The 19,912-nt window shown below is 42.5% G+C and overlaps 1 protein-coding gene across 1 annotated transcript in view; it reads left to right on the top strand.

Moving 5' to 3' along the window:
- Positions 1-19,912, top strand: part of DOCK2 (dedicator of cytokinesis 2) — a 397,545-nt gene that overhangs the window by 339,187 nt on the left and 38,446 nt on the right. The window contains exons 33-35 of the mRNA XM_072756626.1: positions 2,310-2,458; positions 11,701-11,786; positions 18,038-18,194. Of these exons, the coding sequence (XP_072612727.1) occupies positions 2,310-2,458; positions 11,701-11,786; positions 18,038-18,194 (392 nt within the window). The remainder of the gene's footprint in view (positions 1-2,309; positions 2,459-11,700; positions 11,787-18,037; positions 18,195-19,912) is intronic.

Below are 19,912 nucleotides of genomic sequence, written 5' to 3'. Positions count from 1 at the left end.
CTAAGAAATCCCTGGTCTACAGCATGTCCGCTCTTTATTTTAAACCTTTAAATATATCCTTATCATACCCAATGCCCTCCAGTATTCTAAAGGCCTTTGTTGCATAAGCAATTTCCCCATCCCATGGTGGCTTATCTGACAGTTTCCATTTACTTTCTACTTATTATTGCACTTGACTTTGAATTTTAAAACCCCACTGTGGGTTTAAAGGATCTTGAAGGACGAAATAAAAAAACCTAGATTAGCAATTACTATAAACCTGCTAGAAAGTACAATTTTTTTTCTTTTCTATTTGGGCCAAAGTGAAGACTTGAAACTCAAGTGTAATCCAAATGCAACATATAATGAAGCGGATATCCTGGAAAAGTGTCTTTATATTTTACTCAACTCTCTGCCTGACTTCACCACTTCATTCTCACTAACTGAGGATAGTCCAAGGATGATGCCTTTTTTATCTGAATTCTGGGGAAATACTTGAACATTAAGGCTCATTTAGGCTGAATGAAAATTCATTTTCTTGCTGCTTTCCCTTTTGGCTCCTTTTCTGAGCTTTAATTGAAAGCAACAGTACCAGGCTGTATGCCATGCCACCTGAGTTTCTGCACCCCCAGGAACTTTCTGCCCCAGGTTAAGACCCCTAGTGTTTGCCCTGATGATGGAAAATCCCCTGATGGGCTTCTTGGGCTCTGAGACTCAGAAGAAAGAGGCAGCTGCTGATGGAACAGCTGGGCACCAGCTTCAATGTTAAGGTTGTGTGGATATGCTTGCCCTTGCTCCCCAGGAAGTCCCTACAACTCCTAAGTGACTCTCTTCATGCTTCTTCTCTGTGACATCTCCTGTGTGTATTCTCAAGGGTCTGCTTAGCTCTGCTCAACAAGGCTGCCCTTAATGGTTTATTCTGGTAAAACATCAGAACAGTAATAGCTAACGCCATGTGCCAAGCACCATCCTGGGTGCTTTGTAAGTAATAATCCATTTATTCTCCACAATGACCCTATCAAGTAAATACTATTATTCTTTCATGTTGCAGATGAGGACGCTGAGGCCCCAAGTGGTAAGATCAACTTGTCCAACATCACATAGCTTGTTGATGAAGTCAGTTTACAAATTCAGGCCATCTAGCTCCAGGATCAATGCCCTTAACCACTGGACCACACTACTCATGCCCCTGGGTGCTGCTGATTCTTCCAGGCTCTGTGCTTTGGAAGTACATGCAGGTGTATTTTCACATGATCTTCTCAACATGTGGGTATTGCTACTGCATTTTTATAAGGTGCATATCCAAGTCATATAGCTAGTGAGTGTAGGAGCCAGACAAATTTGTTTCTTCATTCAACAGACATTTATTGAACATCTAAATGTCTTATACTCAGTGCCACAGATACAAAGGGAGAACAGATATTGTTGTCTCAGATTCTCGTGAAATAGGGGAGGCAGACATTTATCATATTATTCCACAAATAAAGCCATCATTGCAAAGTTGGATGAGAAGGCACAACACAAGAAACCAGTGCAGGGCTTATGGTATCTCTGGGGATGGGGGGCATGTGTTGGGGGATATTCTTAACATATCCCCTAGGACCCATCCAGGAGAATCCAGGTGATAATGGGAGTATTGGGGCACAGACAGGAAAAAAAAAGTATCAACAAAGGAGCAGTGTGTGCATAGGCCTGGCAGTGGAGGACACAAAGTGAGTTTGTGACACAGGAAGCAGTCCAGCTTAGCTAGAATGCCAAGAGCCAGGGGAGGTTCATGGGAATGCCTCACCATTCCACTCATTATTCCATTGGCCATACTTTTCCTCAAGGGGAGGGTCATGAGAATGCCTCACTATTCCACTGACCCTACTGTTATAGCAGATTCTTAGCAGCAGATTTTGCTTTTCTTGTTGCATGGAACAGTTGCTAAAAGCATGTTCTCCAGTCTCAGAAACATGGTTTGTGACACGGACAGGCATAATTTCAAATATCCCTGTGATTTGCTCTCACTAACATATTCTATTGGGGCTCCATTTACTGAGGAGATGGTGCAGGTGAAAATCCTTGTAAACAGTGATGTGCTTTAAACACACTCATGTTATTATCCTTAATAACAGCTCATTCTGGATGATGCATGCTCCTCTTACAGGAGTTAATGTATGTAAAGTGTTCAAAATGGTGCCTGGCTCCCGTAAACAACTATCTAAGTGTTAACTATTGTTTCTAACTATTGTTCTGCCTCCCTTTTTTTCTTTCCCCAGGCTTGGTCTGAAGAGGATCTGTGCATCACGAAAACTGTTTTATGTGTCTATGTGCCTCTTCTCTTACAGGCCAGAACAAAATCTGCTTCATCCCAGGCATGGTGGGACCTATATTAGAGATGACACTTATCCCTGAGGCTGAGCTCCGGAAAGCCACCATACCAATCTTCTTCGACATGATGCTATGTGAATATCAAAGGAGTGGGGATTTCAAAAAGGTATGCCATCCTCCCTAATCCCCAGCCCATTTCCTCATAATGATATCCTCGTTCCATCTGCCTGGGCTTCATTCAGGGCCTTGACAGTAGGATAGGGACATTATTCATGTGCCCTGGCAGATCAGATTTGGTCACTACTTTATCATGCTTTCCTGCCCAAAGCCAAGATTAAAATGCACTTTCTTGCTGTGTATCAGCGTGGTCTCCTTCTCAAGAGTACAAGTACCCTACTTCCCTACTTAAGGTTCCCTCAAGGTGTGTCCAAAGAGCACAGCCCTCCTGCCTGCCCCCATCTTGACCCGCCCCTATCCAGCACTTTCTCCTCTGGGACAACTTGGGAGATCTGTATTGTCTAGAAAGAGCTGATCCTCCCAGGGGTCATACTCAACCATGAGTCAAAACTGACAGCGTATGGCATCAGAGGTTTGTTGCCCAGGAGAGGCCTGTGGAGCTGCCATGGCAGTAGGGGGCTTTCCCTAGCATGGAGGGAGTGAGCAACTTGTGTGAAATGCAAGTGTCTCTGGCCAAGTATTTTCACTGAAAAGTCCTGTCAAACTTGAATAATGAGGACCACTTTCTGGGTCCAGTCACTGTAGATGCTTCTAACAGTGCAATAAGTACCTGTTCACACAATAGATTCCTGTCAGTGGTCAGTAGTTTTGCCCAGTTCAGGAAGGCTGATGTTTAAGTCTTCCTTAGCAGTTCCCTTAGATCTTGATCCCCTGTCCTCTCCACCACACCTTCTCACCTGGTTTACCCCACTTTCTCCTCCACCAGCATTTCTGCCTCTCATTGTAGACCATCTCCTGCCACCAAACAATTTCCCTTAATATAGGTACTTAAAAGGCAGCAGATTCCAAACTGCCTTTCCTTAAAATCCTTATAGATCTTACCCCTCTCTTGCTTATTGGTTCTCTTATCCTCACCCAGTAACATCCAAACTCTTCCGCCCGCATTCAGGGCCTTCCTCGCTCTGGCCTTCGGTCAGCCTTTCCGACCATTGTCCCTACCTCTTTTCCCACCTCACCTGTTCTCCAGCTACTCCCACAGGTCACCTGAATTGGGTTGCCTCCTCCATGCATTTCTCCTTCCTGCTACTACCCTGCCCTCTTCACAGTCCTGCCTGCCAACACTTCAACTCCTACTGATCCTGCAAAGTCCATTGCAGTACTATGCCCATTAGAAGACCTTTTCCCTCGATTCCTATGACACTTTATCTCTCTGAGGCATGATAATTATATAATGCTTTGCATTATACTCATTTCTGAGTTTTCTCTGCATCTTCCTCATTCCTATCTAATAAAACTAAAACTGATGATGATTATGATGATGATGATGATGACAGAAATGGCTGCCATGAACACTTACTATGTGTCGAGTATAAGTACTTTCCCTATATTAGTTCATGTGGTCTTGTTTATTGCAACCCTTAAAGTTAGGTAGTACTATCATACACACTTTGAAGATAAAAATACTGACTCCTAGAGAAGTGAAGTCACTTGCCCAAAGTCACATGTCAACAAAGAGGTGGGGCAGAGACTGCAACATACAAGTCATTACAGTCCCCAAACCATGTTGTACCCACTGCATTATCCAGTTCCTGGTCGTGTCACAGTAAATGTTGGCTGAGTGAAAGAATGAGTGGCATCCTCCCCAGCAATGGTTTCTCAAAACATGTTCCACGAAGCATTAATCCAAAACAGAAAGAGAGTTTCAATAAATACCTTTGGAAACCACTGCATATGATAACCCCTCTTGAAGATTTCCAGTACACATTAACATAGTCAAAGTACTGAGGCATTCCACTCTAAACAGACTCGCTCAATTTCTCTCAATTTCTCAAACTTATTTGTGCAAAAATTATCAATTGGATGTGTCATTCTGCCAATCACTTTAGAAAACATTGTTCTAAGGGGAAAAGACACTACAGGTGACTTATGATGGTTCAATTTACAATATTTTGACTCTACGATGGTGTGAAGTAATACACATTCAGTAGAAAACTTACTTCAAATTTTGAATTTTTATCTTTTCCTGGGCTGGTAGTATGCAGTAGATTCTCTATTGTGATTCTCAGCAGCAGTCAGCCACAGCTCCCAGTCAGCCACATGATCATGAGGGTAAACAATTGATATAATTAGAGCCATTCTATGCCCATACTCTCAGTTTCAGTATAATATTTAGTAAATTACATGATCTAACCAACATTTTATTTTAAATTGGTTTTTGCCTTAGATGATTTTACCCAACCAAGGCAATATAAGTGTCCTAAACACTTTTAAGGTAAGCTGGCTAAGCTATGATGTTCAATAGGTTAGGGATATTAAATGTGGTATTATGCTGAGTGAAATAAGTCAATCGGAAAAGGACAAACATTGTATGGTCTCGTTCATTTGGGGAATATAAATAATAGTGAAAGGGAATAGAAGGGAAGGGAGAAGAAAGGGGTAGGAAGTATCAGAAAGGGAGACAGAACATGAAGACTCCTAACTCTGGGAAACGAACTAGGGGTGGTGGAAGGGAGGAGGGTGGGGGGTGGGGGTGAATGGGTGTTGGGCACTGAGGGGGGCACTTGACGGGATGAGCACTGGGTGTTATTCTGTATGATGGCAAATTGAACACCAATAAAAAATAAATTTATTATTAAAAAAATAAATAAATGTGTTTTCAACTTAACTGTATTTTCAACTTGCAGTGTTTTTATCAGGACAGAATCCCATTATAAGCTAAGGGAGATCTGTAGTTTGCTCTGATGATACCAGTGTAAGAGGGTACTCTCCTGCCTAGGGATTAATTAGCAGGAGCTGTCTAGTTTCATAAAGGCAAGTGACCAGCTGTCCCCTCGGCAAAAAGCCTGAAAAGAAATCAGGTCGAGGAGGTCAGATAGAGGAAGATACCATATATAACCAGTTGGGATCAGGGGGAGTGAAACCCTGGAGTGGGTATTTAAAGGCAGTTTGCAATCTGCTACCTTTTAAGGGGGAAGTGAAGTGTGTGAAGCTTGGGAACATGTAGACAGCACACAATGTGAGATGAAGGGCATCATACTTACCCTCAGGTCAGCATTCCCTCCAGAGGTCTGCACCAGCTGGCTCAGAAAATGTCTTGGGAGCAGGTGTGCAAAGTGAACACTACAAGTACCTGATAGTATGCTATATTTAAAAAAATAAGCAAGACCTTCATTTCTGGACTATGACCTTATAGTTGTGTTTGGTGGCCTCATGTGTTTAGTGGCTTTCTGAGGCTTGCCTGAGTGTGATTTTTTTTTTTTTTTGCCTTAAAGAATTTCCTTACTGTGGCATCCCCATGACATCCACCTACCTGTTTTCCGTGAATGGGGGTCATCCTTGGACTCTTTGCTCCAAGCTGTGTCCATCATAATAATGTTGCCCAATTGCTTCTCTTAATTTCTCCCTTATCAAAAGAGATAGGACAATCAAGCTGACTAATGGGCAGCTTCCCATCAAAAAACCAGCTGGTGTGCTTGGTGGGAGCTCAGCTGTGGAATAAGCAGATCCAGGCATGTCTCCTTGATTCAGAGTAAGCAGCCCTGGAAGATGTCCCCAGGAAAGGAGGAAGCCAGTCCTTCATAAACCCCAAGAAGTTCTGATGGCCACATCCAGAGCAAACCCCAGAACTGAGTCTGAAATCCAGGAGGAATTGTGTGCAAACTAGCATTAGGGAATAATGCTAAAATTATCAAGAACCACGTGCCTATGATGACAGTCTTCCCTTCCTAAAATTTGAGTTTCTTAAAGTAAATAGCAAAACAAGAGTAAAAGTTAGCAGGACACTTGTTCCCAGTCAAGCCCCCTGGCCTGGTACCCAATATCTTGCAGTTCTCTTGATGCCCTGCCTTTGCCCAGGCTCTTCCTTTGATTTCTTCACCTGAAGAGATTCTACTCATCCTTCAGCTGAGGCTTCATGTTTTGAGACAGCCCTGTGTGCTTCCTGAGGCAGTCAGTGGTTCATATGCATGCAAAAGACTGATTTGCTCAGCAGCATGTGAAGAGGCTGAAACTAAGACAGGAAGGGGTTAGACCCTGATGGACTTAAGCAGTGTGGGTGTGAGGAAAAGGAGGCTCTGTGGGCAATCTCTCTTTCTGCACTGAGTTTCTTCTGCAACCTCATTGCCAGATTTCCCTGTCTTCTCCTCTAGCCCAAATTAGCTGATGCATTTGGCTGATAACCTTCAGCCCACATGAGTGTAGCACTTCACCCAACACCCTTCTCAGGGGTTTCTGTCCTATGCCTGAACCTGGGTGTCCCATCCCTGGTACACTCCATGATGCCGTTGGTGGGGCTATGGCCATGGCAGTTTCTGCAACAGGAGCATTGGGTTGCCACATTGTAGCTGGCATGGCTGTGCCTGGTCCGGGTGAAATGCATCTTGTCCTGCATGAGACTCAGGCATATCATTTGTTCCATATTGCATGATGATCTACTCATAGATCTATCTTTATCCCAAGACTGGGAGCTCTTTTAGGGCTGAAGATTGTCTCTCATTCCTGAACTTCTAGCACCAATCAAGTGCCTGTCATAAATGTGGTAGGTACCATGCCAATGTTCCCAGGATGAATGGAGGCATTTAGACCTGCATCCTATCACATTTCAGAGGAAAGGCCTTGACATGGGGAAGAACATTCCAGTGAATATTTTCATAATGTAGGATAATGAGGGTAACTGACTATTGCTTAAGTGACTCCCCAGAGGTTGGGTAGACCAGCTGTCTTCCTGACCAATTCTTTGTGGAAGGAGGGGTTTCAAGGTTTATAGGTGAAGTTGGTGGAAAGGCGTGGGAGTCCTGGGGCATAGAGACTGAGGAGAGTGGTTACCTATGGTATAGATCGGTAGAACATGTCTGTAGAATGATCAGCCAGAGGGTCTGAGCTGCAGTAGGCAGGAGATTCCAGAGAAAAATCCCTCTTTCAAAGATGGAAGAGGTAATAGGATTTGATAGCAGCACCTAGAACAGCAGCTAGAATACAGCATGAAGTCAGTAATTGCTTGGTGAATGAATTAATGGACAGAGGTATTAGTTTAGGAGATCCCACTGAAACTGAGTCTTGGCATGGAATAAGGTGGTGATTTAAATGGCTTAGAACATAATGTGGAAAAGAGCAATCAATCAATAAATGTATACTGGACACCTACTATATTGTGGACTATGTGCTTTGGAGTCAGATAGGCTTGCTGCTTATGAGCTGAATAAATTTGGGTAAGTTATTTACCCTCCTTCGGCCCCAGTTTCTTTATCTGTAAAATGAATATCATAATACCATAATAGGTTCCCAAACCTGAGCTCCACCTGGGAATAATCTGGAGCAGACAGGGACATGATTACTCAAAGAAAATTAGGAAGCTGCCCTGACTCCCCTCTCACATGACATTATCTTTTCCAGCTTCCCCCTCCACCAAGTCTGTTTACATCTGCCCCCAGACAACCAGCATTTCATTAACAAAGGAGGCCACAGGCTGACTTACTTGTGCCAGTTCCATCCATGCTATCTCTCTGCCATCCTGGCCTTTCACACAATCTCTACCCCTCCCATACAAAGTCAAAGTCAGCACCATACATTTGAAGAAGACCTCTTGTCTCCTAAATGTCACACTTCCATGGGATTCTAGGCAAGTCAATAATGAAAATAGCCAAGATGTTCTCAAGCAGTCAGGAGAGGCAGCAGGAGAGATGCAGGGAAGGCATGATGGGAACGTGAAACCTGCAGGAGTCACTCTGCTAGAAGAAGGAGGCCGACCCAGGAGGGCTGGACTCCTAGAGTTCACTTCCTTTTCCCTGACTAGGGCTTCTCAAGATTCATATTGGGCCTCTGTAGCATTGACTTCTGTGAACGTAGCCTGCAGATGCTCCTTAAGGAATATTCGCCTTACAGGGATGGTGGGAGGAGTCAACAATGTGATACAGTTGTGTCGCTGTGGATGGAAATAGCATTGAGTTGGAGAAGCCAGAAGCTCCGCACAGTGGCATGGCATAGTGTATGTTTAAGAACAAATACTGGGCCCTTGGGCCTACTCTGCTCAAGTCCATCCATCCTTTGAAACTCAAGACAAAGGTTCCACTTTGCCTCAGTTTCCTTCTTTATAAAATAGGAATGATGCTATCCATCTCCCTTGGTGCTTGTAAAGACTAAGTGAGATTGCAGTGCTATTGACAATAACAATGTCAACAATATCATGATGCTAATTGCTAACAATTATTGGGCACTTATTATGTGCCAAGTGCCATGCTAAGCCTTTCACGTGTTTTCCCATTAACTTCTCCCAGCACCACTCTAAGCAGGCACTGTTTTAATTCTCCATTCAATAGATGAGAAAATTCAGCCCCCAAAAGCTTATTAACTTGCCCAGGGTCACGGAGTGTGGAAAAAAGTCAAAGCAAGACTCAAACTAAGTCTCTTAGATCCCAAAAGCTGTGATCATAGCCACTCCTGAGCATGGTGCCTCTGCTGGGGAGCAAAACGGGCCATGGTCTGCTCTGGGATGTGCCTGACTGAGACCCTCACTGTCTGACCTGCCCTGGAAGGCTCAGGCATGATATTTCATCATCCAGCTCTGCACAACCTCCTGGCACCCTGTAATTTCCTTCCCTGAAGGCTCTTTTGTGACCCTGTGACAAGTGCTTATTTACCCCATGCACTTCTCTGCTCTAAAGGAAAGCTCATCGCATGAGGAGGAATCATGCCAACATTTACCACTGAACAACTCAGACAAGAAAAAAAGCTGTTTTTTCTTCTTCCCCAGAGCTGCTTTCCAGTAACACTCAGCAGTAATAGCAATAACATTAGCAGTAATCATAAACAGATGAGCAAACCTGATGTATACGTGGGTTTATGCTCTCCCCTGGTGCACTATATATAATATCTCCTCCAGTCCTTCTAACTACCCCTTGCAGTTGGTACAACTATTATATTGATAGACCAAATCTGTCCTGCTGCCTGTTTTTGTAAATAAAGTTTTATTGGAATACAGCCATGATGATTTGTCTATGTATTACTATGTTTGCTTTTGTGTTACAATAGCAGAGCTGAGTATTTGTGGCAAAGATTATCTAATATGCAAAGCCTAAAATATTTACAATCTGGCCCTTTATAGAGTACATTTGCTGGCCCTGGTATAAACTCTGAAACAGGATTAGAAAGACCTACTAGCTTTCCCTAGATGGTGGAGGGAATGGAGCAGACATGTAAAGTCAGACAGTCTAACGTCAAAGTCCATACCTGTAGTCCTTCAGCTGTATTTCTTCCTGTCCTAGGCTTGCTCAGTACACATGTCTAATCATGATAGCCCCAACCCTTGACTCCAGATGATATCTGATGCATATGAGGTGCTTACTACAATATGTCATATGAAGTCCACGATTCATGTGCAGACTAGAAGCCCAGACCCTCATCAGATTGGCCCCCATCTAGGTCTCCATTCTAATTTTTTTTCCTTCCTCGATTCTTGAACTCTACTCCTGCTGAACTGCTCTCCTCATTTATTTCTACGTTGCTACCTCTGCCCTTTGCTCACTCCATGCCTCCTACCTAGAATGCCATTCCTTTTCATATTTATCACAGTCTTACCCATCTTCCAGGTTTTGTATATCTCCTTCTGTAAATCTTCTCCATCTGTGGAAACTCACAGGCAATCTTCTTATTTGTGCTGTATCAGCACAAGCTTCTGGTCCTTTCCTTTGGCCCTCAGCACACAAAAGTGAGGGCACAATGGCACCACAGATGTGAGCTGAGGGAACAGTAAATCCAGCCCCTCCCTTTTATCACCTGAAGACTCCAACCAACCAGACTGGGCTTGATCCTTTGTGCACTGGAAAGAGCTTGCCAAGAGGTCTCTGCCATTCATCTGAGACATTAGACAAGCCACTTAAATTCTACTTCTTCATGTGTAATAATACCTAACACTTACTTCAGTGATGCCAATCTGGGGCTAGCTGCTTTTCATGCATTTTCTTTTTTAAAATTTTCTTTTCTTTTTTTTAATTTAAATTCAATTGCTTTTCATGCATTTTCACATTTAAAAGTAATCCTCTTTGAGGTGCCTGGCTGAGTCAGTTAAGCATCCAACTCTTGATTTTTGCTCTTCATGGTCTTAGAGTCATGAGATCAAGCCCCACATCAGGCTCCATTCTGAGTGTGGAGGCTGCTTGATATTCTCTCTATATATATCTCTCTCCCTTTCTCCCTTTCTCTTCCCTTCCCCCTCCTGCTTATGTATGGTCTCTCTTTATCTTTTTTTTAAAAAAAAAGTGATCCTCTAAATATGATCTCCAGGCTTCATGGAGATATTTTAAGGACTGAGGGTAGAGAAGTTGGGTGAGGAACCAGGAGTACCCACCCAAAGACTGCTTTGGCCTTGATGACCTTTGCTAAGGGCCTCCTTCCCTTCTCCAGGGGCTAGTTTCTTATTTAATGGTTAATAAGGAGAAATGCATTGCATGATGTGAACGGACTTATCAAGGCATGTTATTAGAGCAATATAAACTGTTTTTGCATTTTAGCCATGAAAAGGGATCCAGTATGGCCCTTCAAAATATTGAATAAACCATGAACTGAAGTGGGTGAGATGCCTCTTGATTGTAAAAGTAAGGAGATAGAACAGTCCCTGACTTCACCCTAATAAGATTTAGGTGGGTACGTGCTCACCTTCAAGTCACTTATCCAGTCTGATCTCTGACCATTACAGGTGTCTCCAGTCTTTACTTTCTGAGGCATCAGCTCATATAAATAGGAGAGTTTCAAGTATGGATGGGCTAAGGGGGCTCAGTCTTTCTCCATCTCCTCCTTTCTGCTTTCCTCCTTATTGGTGTCATTCCCAGGCAGGCTTTTTCATTATGGTCATCTCCAGCAGCCAAAAGTATGGAGAAAGGAATGCCAGAGAGGCAGAAGTGGTAGTTGTCTATGACAACATGCCATTCTCTCACATACCTCCATGTCTTTGCACACACTGTGCCCTCCACTCAATGTGACCTTTCCCTTAACTCATTCACTCTCTCCTTCTACTCCCTCCCTCCTTTTCTTTCCAGTGCTTACCAACTACTTTTCTTCCCTGTACTTTGGCAATTCTCCAAAGACAAGCATAGTATCGTGTCCCGTGTGTGCTCCCCCTTCCTGGCAGTGACCCTGGGAAATGATAGGCGGTCCCTAAAGTTTTGGTTAATATAACAAATTGACTAATTTCAACATTCAGCCTTCTAACATTGTTATTATTGATTTCCATTTCTTCAGTTTGAAAATGAAATCATCCTCAAGCTGGACCATGAGGTGGAAGGGGGCCGAGGAGATGAGCAATACATGCAGCTGCTGGAGTCGATGTAAGTTCAGTGCCCCCTATGCTGGAGGAGCAAGGGAGGTCTGCTGGAGGGTTCAGAACCTCAGGGCCTTCAGAGGCTCTCTTCTCCCCTGGAGATCCATCTGGTGGCTCCTGGTATTGGAGAAATTCCATGTTTGAAAGAAACCTCAGATCTCTCTCCCTCTAGAGTGGCTGTTTCTTTGATATTGATGGAATGGGACAGATAAAAAGAAACTCTGCTGTGTTAGGAAGAAGGAAAAAATCCACTAAAATGTTCATTTTTGTCCTCTCTTTGCTGTGGAATAATTCTTGCTAGTTTTTCTTTTTTTTTCTCTTTTAATCTTAGACAGATGTTGATCACAGCCAACATATAGGGAGCACATGCAGCACATGGATGCTATGCTAAATGCTCTCTATGCACTGCCCCATTTCGTTGCATTTACTCTCTGATCCCCATGTCACAGAGCTGGCCCCTGAGGCTCACAGGAGGTTCTTGTCTGAGGACACTGGAACAAGCTAGTTGGGTGGACAAGCTGGGACCCGGTTCTGCCTGACTGTAAGGCACAATGGTCAGCAGTGAACTTAGGGGTCAGGATGCTGTTTGGTTTTAACATCTTATTGGCATATAATTTATATACTGTACAGATCACTAAAAGTATACAGTTCAATGGTTTTTAACATATGTGCGGAGCTATATAATCATGACCAGTCAGTTTTAGAACATTTCCTGAAAGAAACCCCATATCCTTTAGCCATAATCCTGCCTACTTTCTGTCCCTGTGAGATTTGTCTATTCTACACATTTCATATAATTGGAATCAATACATGGTCCTTAGTGCCTGGCTTCTTATTCATAGCATGTTTTCAAGGGTCATCCATGCTGTAGCAGGTGTCAGCCCTCATTCATTCTTGTTGCTGACTCATATTTCACTGTTTAGATACACCCTATTTTGTTTATTCATTTACCAATTAATGGACACTTAGGTTGTTTCTACTTTTTCACTATTAGGAATGATGCTATGGGGGTCCATGTGCACATTTTTGTGTAGACATATGCTTACAGTTCTCTAGAGTGTAAACTAAGGAATGGAATTGCTGGATCATTTGGTAACTCTGGCCTTTTGAAGAACTGTGAGACTGTTTTACAAAGTTCTGGACATTCCTACCAGCAGTGTATGAGAGTTCCAGTTTCTCCACATTCTCCCCAATGCTTGTTGATATCTGTCTCACTAATTAGAGCCATCCTCATAGCTGTGAAAATGATATCATTGCCATTTTGATTTGCATTTTCTTGATGGCTAATGATGTTGAGCTTTTTTTTTTTTCTTGTGCATATTGGCCAATTGTATATATTTGGAGAAAGATACTGGGTTTTAAACCCTGATTCCACCACCTAGCATCTACTTAACTTTGGGCCAATCATACACCTTTAGCTTTTAGTTTGTATCTCCATCTGTAGAATGGGAATAATAAACCTATAGTTATTTTGAAGACTGAATAACTATAAGGCAACTGGCACACAGCAGGTAAAAGCTTAGTTACTGTACTTTTTTAAAAATACCTAACTCCCAGTTTCTGTGTCCATGTCAATTGTCTCCTTTCCCCCAGAAGGACCTTTCCCAAAGTTCAGGAATTTGGCTCAGACATTCCAATTTTTTTCCTAGTTGTATATTCTCTGATTTGTATGATTCTCTGATATAACTCTGATTTTGGATTCTTTTCCCAATCCTTTTTTAATATTTTTTTTAAAATTTTTTTTGTTTTTTTTTTTGTTTTTGTTTATGATAGTCAGAGAGAGAGAGAGAGAGGCAGAGACACAGGCAGAGGGAGAAGCAGGCTCCATGCACCGGGACCCCGACGTGGGATTCGATCCCGGGTCTCCAGGATCGCACCCTGGGCCAAAGGCAGGCACGAAACCGCTGCGCCACCCAGGGATCCCCTCCTTTTTTAATATTTTAACTTCAACAACAAAAGCAACCTAAGAACCTTGCTCTAACACTCACTGTGACCCTCCTTACCCTGTTCAGTAGGTAGAACAGATTCCTAGGTGGTACCATCTTGGCGGCCCTGAACCCCTTCTGTTACTGTACACAGCTCTCACTAACCACATGGAAGGCAAACATAGCTCAACCGGAAGGAAAGCCCCTTGGGTAGGTATCGAGACTAACTGTCCAGGGGGAAAAAAAGTGACATTTTGCCTAAGTCAATGTTTATTTTAAAGTCCTAAAAAGGAAAATCTAAATATTGATCATAAGTGAAACCATTTACAGTGCTGGCAATTTCCATTTTTATAAGCGGATGGGGCTCTGTGGCAGTCTTCAGATGATCAGCAGGATTTCCAAATCCTTCCTGGATGATTATTTATAAAAGGATCCTTAGAGGTTGAGGAAATTAAAAGCAACTCGTTATTTTTGCTCTTGAGAGAGAGGTGTGAATGATTTCTACAAAACTAATCAAACCCAACCAGAGGAGTCAAGGTCCCATTAGAATATCTAAGGGACAGGTCACTGCTTCTTCCTTTGAACCTTCCAAGCCTCAGTTTCCTTATCTGCAAATTGGGGATGAAAATACTGTCCAACTCTTATAGTTTTTGTTTATAATACACAGAGAAGTCATATAAAGTACTTGGTACAATTTCTGATAACTAGTAAATAGTATGGAAATATTAGCTATTATTATTGTTGTTGTTGTTGTTACTGTTGTTCTCCAGGTAGATACTAATGTGGTTATTTGAAGCCATGAGCCTATGTTTCATTTCTCCTCCAGGCTGGTCATCCTCATTTCCCCCAGCCTTACTTCTCAGCCCTTCATTCAGGGCTTCCACTGGTATGTAGGGCCCGCTCTGGGCAAACACAGTCCTGTGGGTACACAGGTTAGCAATATGATGGTGCCTTTGTGACTAGAGCAAGGCTTCTCTTCCTGTGGCAGCTGTAACCCTGCATTAGGGCATACGGCTTTGGGCATAGAGTGGGGCTGAATTTCAGCCTCTTGTGGGCTCTTGTGCAGTACATAAGCTACACAAACTTACACAACATCCAACTCTTCCCTACCCTCAGAACTGTCCTCAGAGCCCTCTCCCATTTGTCCATAATTATCTTAATGTGAGGGTCCCACGTTGAATGGAGTGATTAGACACTCTATCCTTCTGTATTCCATCTGCCTGAGAATTTTTCTAGAACTGACAAGATGCTGGAAGGCTGAAGGGGACAGGGAATGTGTGTTCTAGGGCCAAGATCCCACCCAAACCAGTTCAGTACCTGAAAGACAACCTGTCATATATGGCACCTCCCACAGCATTTTTAAAGGAATGAGTGGAAACCCAGTTCCATCAGCACTGACAGGGCCTGGGCTCCTTGCTCCAAAGGCCCCCCACACAGAATGCAAATCAGTTTCAAGGCAGGGTAAGCTCCCCCCAGGCCCATCAAGGCAGGAGCATAGACATGGAGGGGTTGGCAAGCACCCTGCCACCTCTCTTTCCACTGAGTGAGGAATTATCTGCATCATCTGAACATTCCCGGGACCCTTTTCCATTATACTGTCCTCTATTGTGGATTCAAAGGAAAGGAACAGCTGGGTGATCTGGGCAGGCCCATGGGCTTCATGCCTCCTCTATAGATTGACAACATTAATAATGCCTAACTCAAGGAAATTTTGTCTAAGTATTAAATAAGTAACCAATAAAATGGGTTTGCACAGCATTTGGAACACAGAAAGTACTCAATAAATGGCAACACTATATACTATGGTTAGTTTTTATCTCTGCGCCTGCTTCCCCCGCTACACTGTGATTTCTTGGAAGTCATTGTCTTAATGATTTCTGAAGCCCTAGTTCCTAGAACGGTATCTATTGAGTAGATGGATGGATGGTAGATGGTGGTGGATGGTGAACAGATGGGTGATTTCCAAACAGTCTGCCAATTGTCTCACCAGTCCTACACAATACAGGCAGTTTTCTTACCCTATACCTTAAAGAATAATGAAACTAAGAAAGCCAGGACTGTGTTTTTCTAAGCCCATGCTTTGTAAAGGACCAACAGCACTAGCATCATCAAGGAGCTTTTTAGAAATGTAAATCTCAGGCCCTAGCCCAGATCCACTGAACTAGAATCTATTAACAGAATCTGTTAATCAGAATCTGTTAATCCCCAGGTGATTCCTATGGACATTGAACTTTGCAAAGTACTGGACTAAACAAGTTGTTCTTAATGTTGGTGGCATATTGGAACCACCTAGAGAGCTTTAAAAATAAAATAGTACTACCTTGCTTCCACTCCCAAAGATACAAAGTCACCAATTTTGCCATGGCCATTGAGCTTTATAAAATGCTCCCTTGGTGATTCTAACATGTAGTTGGGACTGAGAACCACTGGTCTGGCTGCACTCAGGCTGTGAGATACCTTCTGAGTCTGAGCTGCCTGGAAGGCTGTGAGGAATTGCACTCTAAACACTCGACAAAGCTTTGTCACATTGTCATTAGCTTGGGAAAGAGGGCTGGAAGTGACTGTCCCAGAAGGAGTCAGGCACAGCTGTGACTAAGCCAGACAGGTCTAAATCACAGGACAATTTTTATCTCTCATTGAGAGCCAGGGAACAGGTGCTTCTCCCACGGAGAAGATGGATTTGTCTGATCACAGCCACAGTTTGAGATGTTGCCTCCTTGCAGCCTGATTTGGCTTCTGGAAGGAAATGACCCTCTAAAGTCCTTGCCTTCCTCACCTTTCCCTCCTAGGAGCTCTTAGGACCGAAGCTGCCATGGGGAAAGTAGCCAGAAACAAATAGTAGCCTGGGTAAAGCTTGTCTACTCAAGATGCCTGAGAACACACCACATTGTTTCTCTGTGGGAAAATAAGGAAGTGTTTGGCTTGATTCCCAAGATTGCCGCTTACTACAAGAGTGATTTGGGAAGGTCATTTAACCTCTCTGAGTTTTGATTCCCTCACCTATAAAATGAGAGGAATAATTTTTACCAGTCAGAATTATTGGGGTGATTTCTTAAGAAAAAGTGATTTTAAAAAATTAGAAAAAGGAAAAGGAAAAAAGTGATTAGTGTCTGGTGCAGAATAAGTGATTAATAAAATGTAGTCATTAATCAAAAGTTTAATCCATCTGTCTCCCCTTGCCTCACCTGTAGGCCTCCTGAAAGTAGACATGATTTTTTTTTTATATTTCTTATTTTATCTTTCTCCCCATCCCCACTGCGCACAATGCCTATCATACTACCTAACAACTGCTTAAGGAATACCATATTTTTATTTTTGTTTTTAAATTTTAGAATACTAGTATTACAACAAATATAACATTTTCAAATAGCATATGCATGTTTAAATTTAAAAAATGAATACTTTCTTCTCTATTGCCCCACATATACTCTTTGTCAGAAGCAACCACCATTAAGAGTGTGGTGTTTATCCTTGACCATATTTGGCACATTTATAAGCACACAGAGACACATGATGCAGACATGCACCTCTATTGACACCTCTTACTGTGTGACCTTGGACAAGTTAATTGGCCTCACTGTGTCTTAGTTTCCCCATTTGCAAAAATCCCATTTCATAAAACAATGATAGGAGAGTAAATGAGTTACCATTTGTGAGACATTTGGAATTATTTCTGGGACATGGTAGGTCCTATATGAGTTGGTTAAATTAAAAACAAATATTGTTCTGAGATTTACTTTTCTCACTGATCTGTATATTTTATAGAGCTTTTCATGCCAAAGTATATTTATCTCTCATACTTTTTAATGTCTTCATAGAACTACATTTTGTGAATATGCTTTAATTTATTAAGCATTACCTATTGATGGACATTTAAGATGGTTTCAACTATTTCACTATAGACACAATTTGTAAGTATTATAAATCCTTACATGTTTCTGGGAACATTTCTGTCAAATAGACTCCCAGAAGTAGAATTGTTGGGTCAGAGGTTACGTACATTTACAATTTTGATAGATATTGTGAAAATTGCTTCTTAGAAGGTTGTACTGATTTACTCCCAATGTGGATGTGTATAAGTAACCATTTCACCACTCTATTGCCCATACTGGACATTTTTTTTCCCATTCTGATGGTGGGTAAAAATATTAAATACTTAATAAACTGTATGGACAAAGAAGTATATAGATGAATATGTGATTGAATAAATGAACAAAATGAGCCAACATGTGAACCAAGGGAACTTGGATTCACTGGTTTATTTGCTCCCTGCCCCCAATACACTCTTTCTCCCCTGGTCATGAGCTCACTGTCTTCCCATCTCTGTCCACAGCCTGATGGAGTGTGCTGCAGAGCACCCGACTATTTTTAAGTCAGTGGAAAACTTTGTGAACCTGGTCAAAGGTCTCCTGGAGAAGCTACTCGATTACCGGGGTGTGATGACGGATGAGAGCAAAGACAACCGCATGAGCTGCACTGTGAATCTACTGGTGTGTGGGGTTGACTGCCTTGCCCCAAGGTCACATCACACCAGAGTCCTGGGGGCAGGCCTGGTTTTGGGTTTCACTATGCTCTTGATAGGGAGTAATGCTTTGGAAACCAGACAAAAGTGGGATTGAATCCCTACTCTGCCACCTGCTAGCTCTGTGTCTTGAGAATAACTTCACCATTCCCTGCTCAGTTTCCTCATATAGGAAATGGGAATGAGTGTTTTATTTAACACTTAACACATCATATGGAAGGAAAGTGGCAAGAGAATGGTTAAGAGTATGAGCTTTGGAGTTACATAGTGCATGGGTTCTCATCCTACCTCTGATAATTAATAGAATAGATAAACCAAGGAAGTTTTCTGAAGGTTTAGTTGACTTATCTGTTCTATAGAGAAAATAATAGTACCTATTTCTTAGGTTATGCAGTCCAGGGCCATGGTAAAATGCTTACTACATATTAGTTCCCTTCTCTTACAGAATGGAATAATCTAATAACCAGTATTTACAGCAAATTAGTATGGGTCAGGCAACCAGAACAGATAATCTCAAGTACAGGCTCCTAACCCCTACACCACATGACCTGCCAAGGGCCAGCTCCAAACATTCTCTCTTCATATGTACTGTGATATGGTCATGAGACAGGGAGGAGCATCCCCAGCACTTCACACCATCATGTAAGCCCACACTAAAGGGGTTTAAATGAATGAAGTTGACCAAAAGGCCATGTTGCATCCTTTATATCATGTTCAATGCTCCAGAAATACAGATTCTGTCCTATAGTTCCTTTGTGTGGCCTCTGTTTACCCTAAGTGGACTCCCTTTTTAACAGGCTACATATTGCCATTGGTTTTCTGAAAGGCTAAGGGGAGTTTAAAAATCCTGATTACAGTAGAAAAGAATCCTTTGCTAATAACTCCACCAGGTCCAATTTACATAAAGAGTAGGAAGAGTAGTTTTCCAAGAGTTTAGCAATTTGTCTCTATAGAAAGGCAGAAGTTAGTTGAAGTAAATGACCTTCAATAGTTAGACTCTGATAAGGGACAGAGTTTGGGATAGGCAGATCCACAAGCAATTAGACCTTGCTAGCTTTAGGTGTGGTGTAAATACGGCAGGCATCAGGAATGAGGACAGAGAGAGGGTATCAGGGGCACTGAGGACAGTGTGGCTCTGCCACCCACTAACTGTGTACCCTGAGACATCTGGAACATATCACCTCCTCCTCTCTAAGCATCCAGTGCACATGGGCATATTGGGTTAAACCAGGGTTTTCTCAAAGAATGGCTCATCAGTCAGACCATGACCTCTTGGCTGGGAATTTGTAAAGACTTATTTACAAATGTATGAGATTAGGATCCCTGGTGGTAGAGCTCAGGACCACTACTAGTCTAAATGACGCCTGAGCTTGAGTCAGGCTTCCTAGGTATTGCCAAGTTTAAATGTTTTTGCCTATCAGGTCTCATAGTAATTCCTCATACTTCTGTATCAATGAGAGTTATGATTCACTATTATCCCTGAGATCTATTACTGTTCCTATTACTTTGATTACTGCTATTACCCTCAGTCCAACCAGCTCCATCTGAGTACTGGGTCTGAGCTTGTCAACATCAAGCCAAGCTGCCTTTTGTTGTAGACTCTATCAAAGTGGACAGCCTCAATCTTGACAGCCCATCTCTCAGTACAGCAAATATCCCAACTTCACTCCTAATATATGATGGTTG

Source organism: Vulpes vulpes, chromosome 4, assembly GCF_048418805.1.
Source record: "Vulpes vulpes isolate BD-2025 chromosome 4, VulVul3, whole genome shotgun sequence".
Taxonomy (NCBI): Eukaryota; Metazoa; Chordata; class Mammalia; order Carnivora; family Canidae; genus Vulpes; species Vulpes vulpes.
This window is presented reverse-complemented; position numbering and strand designations above follow the sequence as displayed.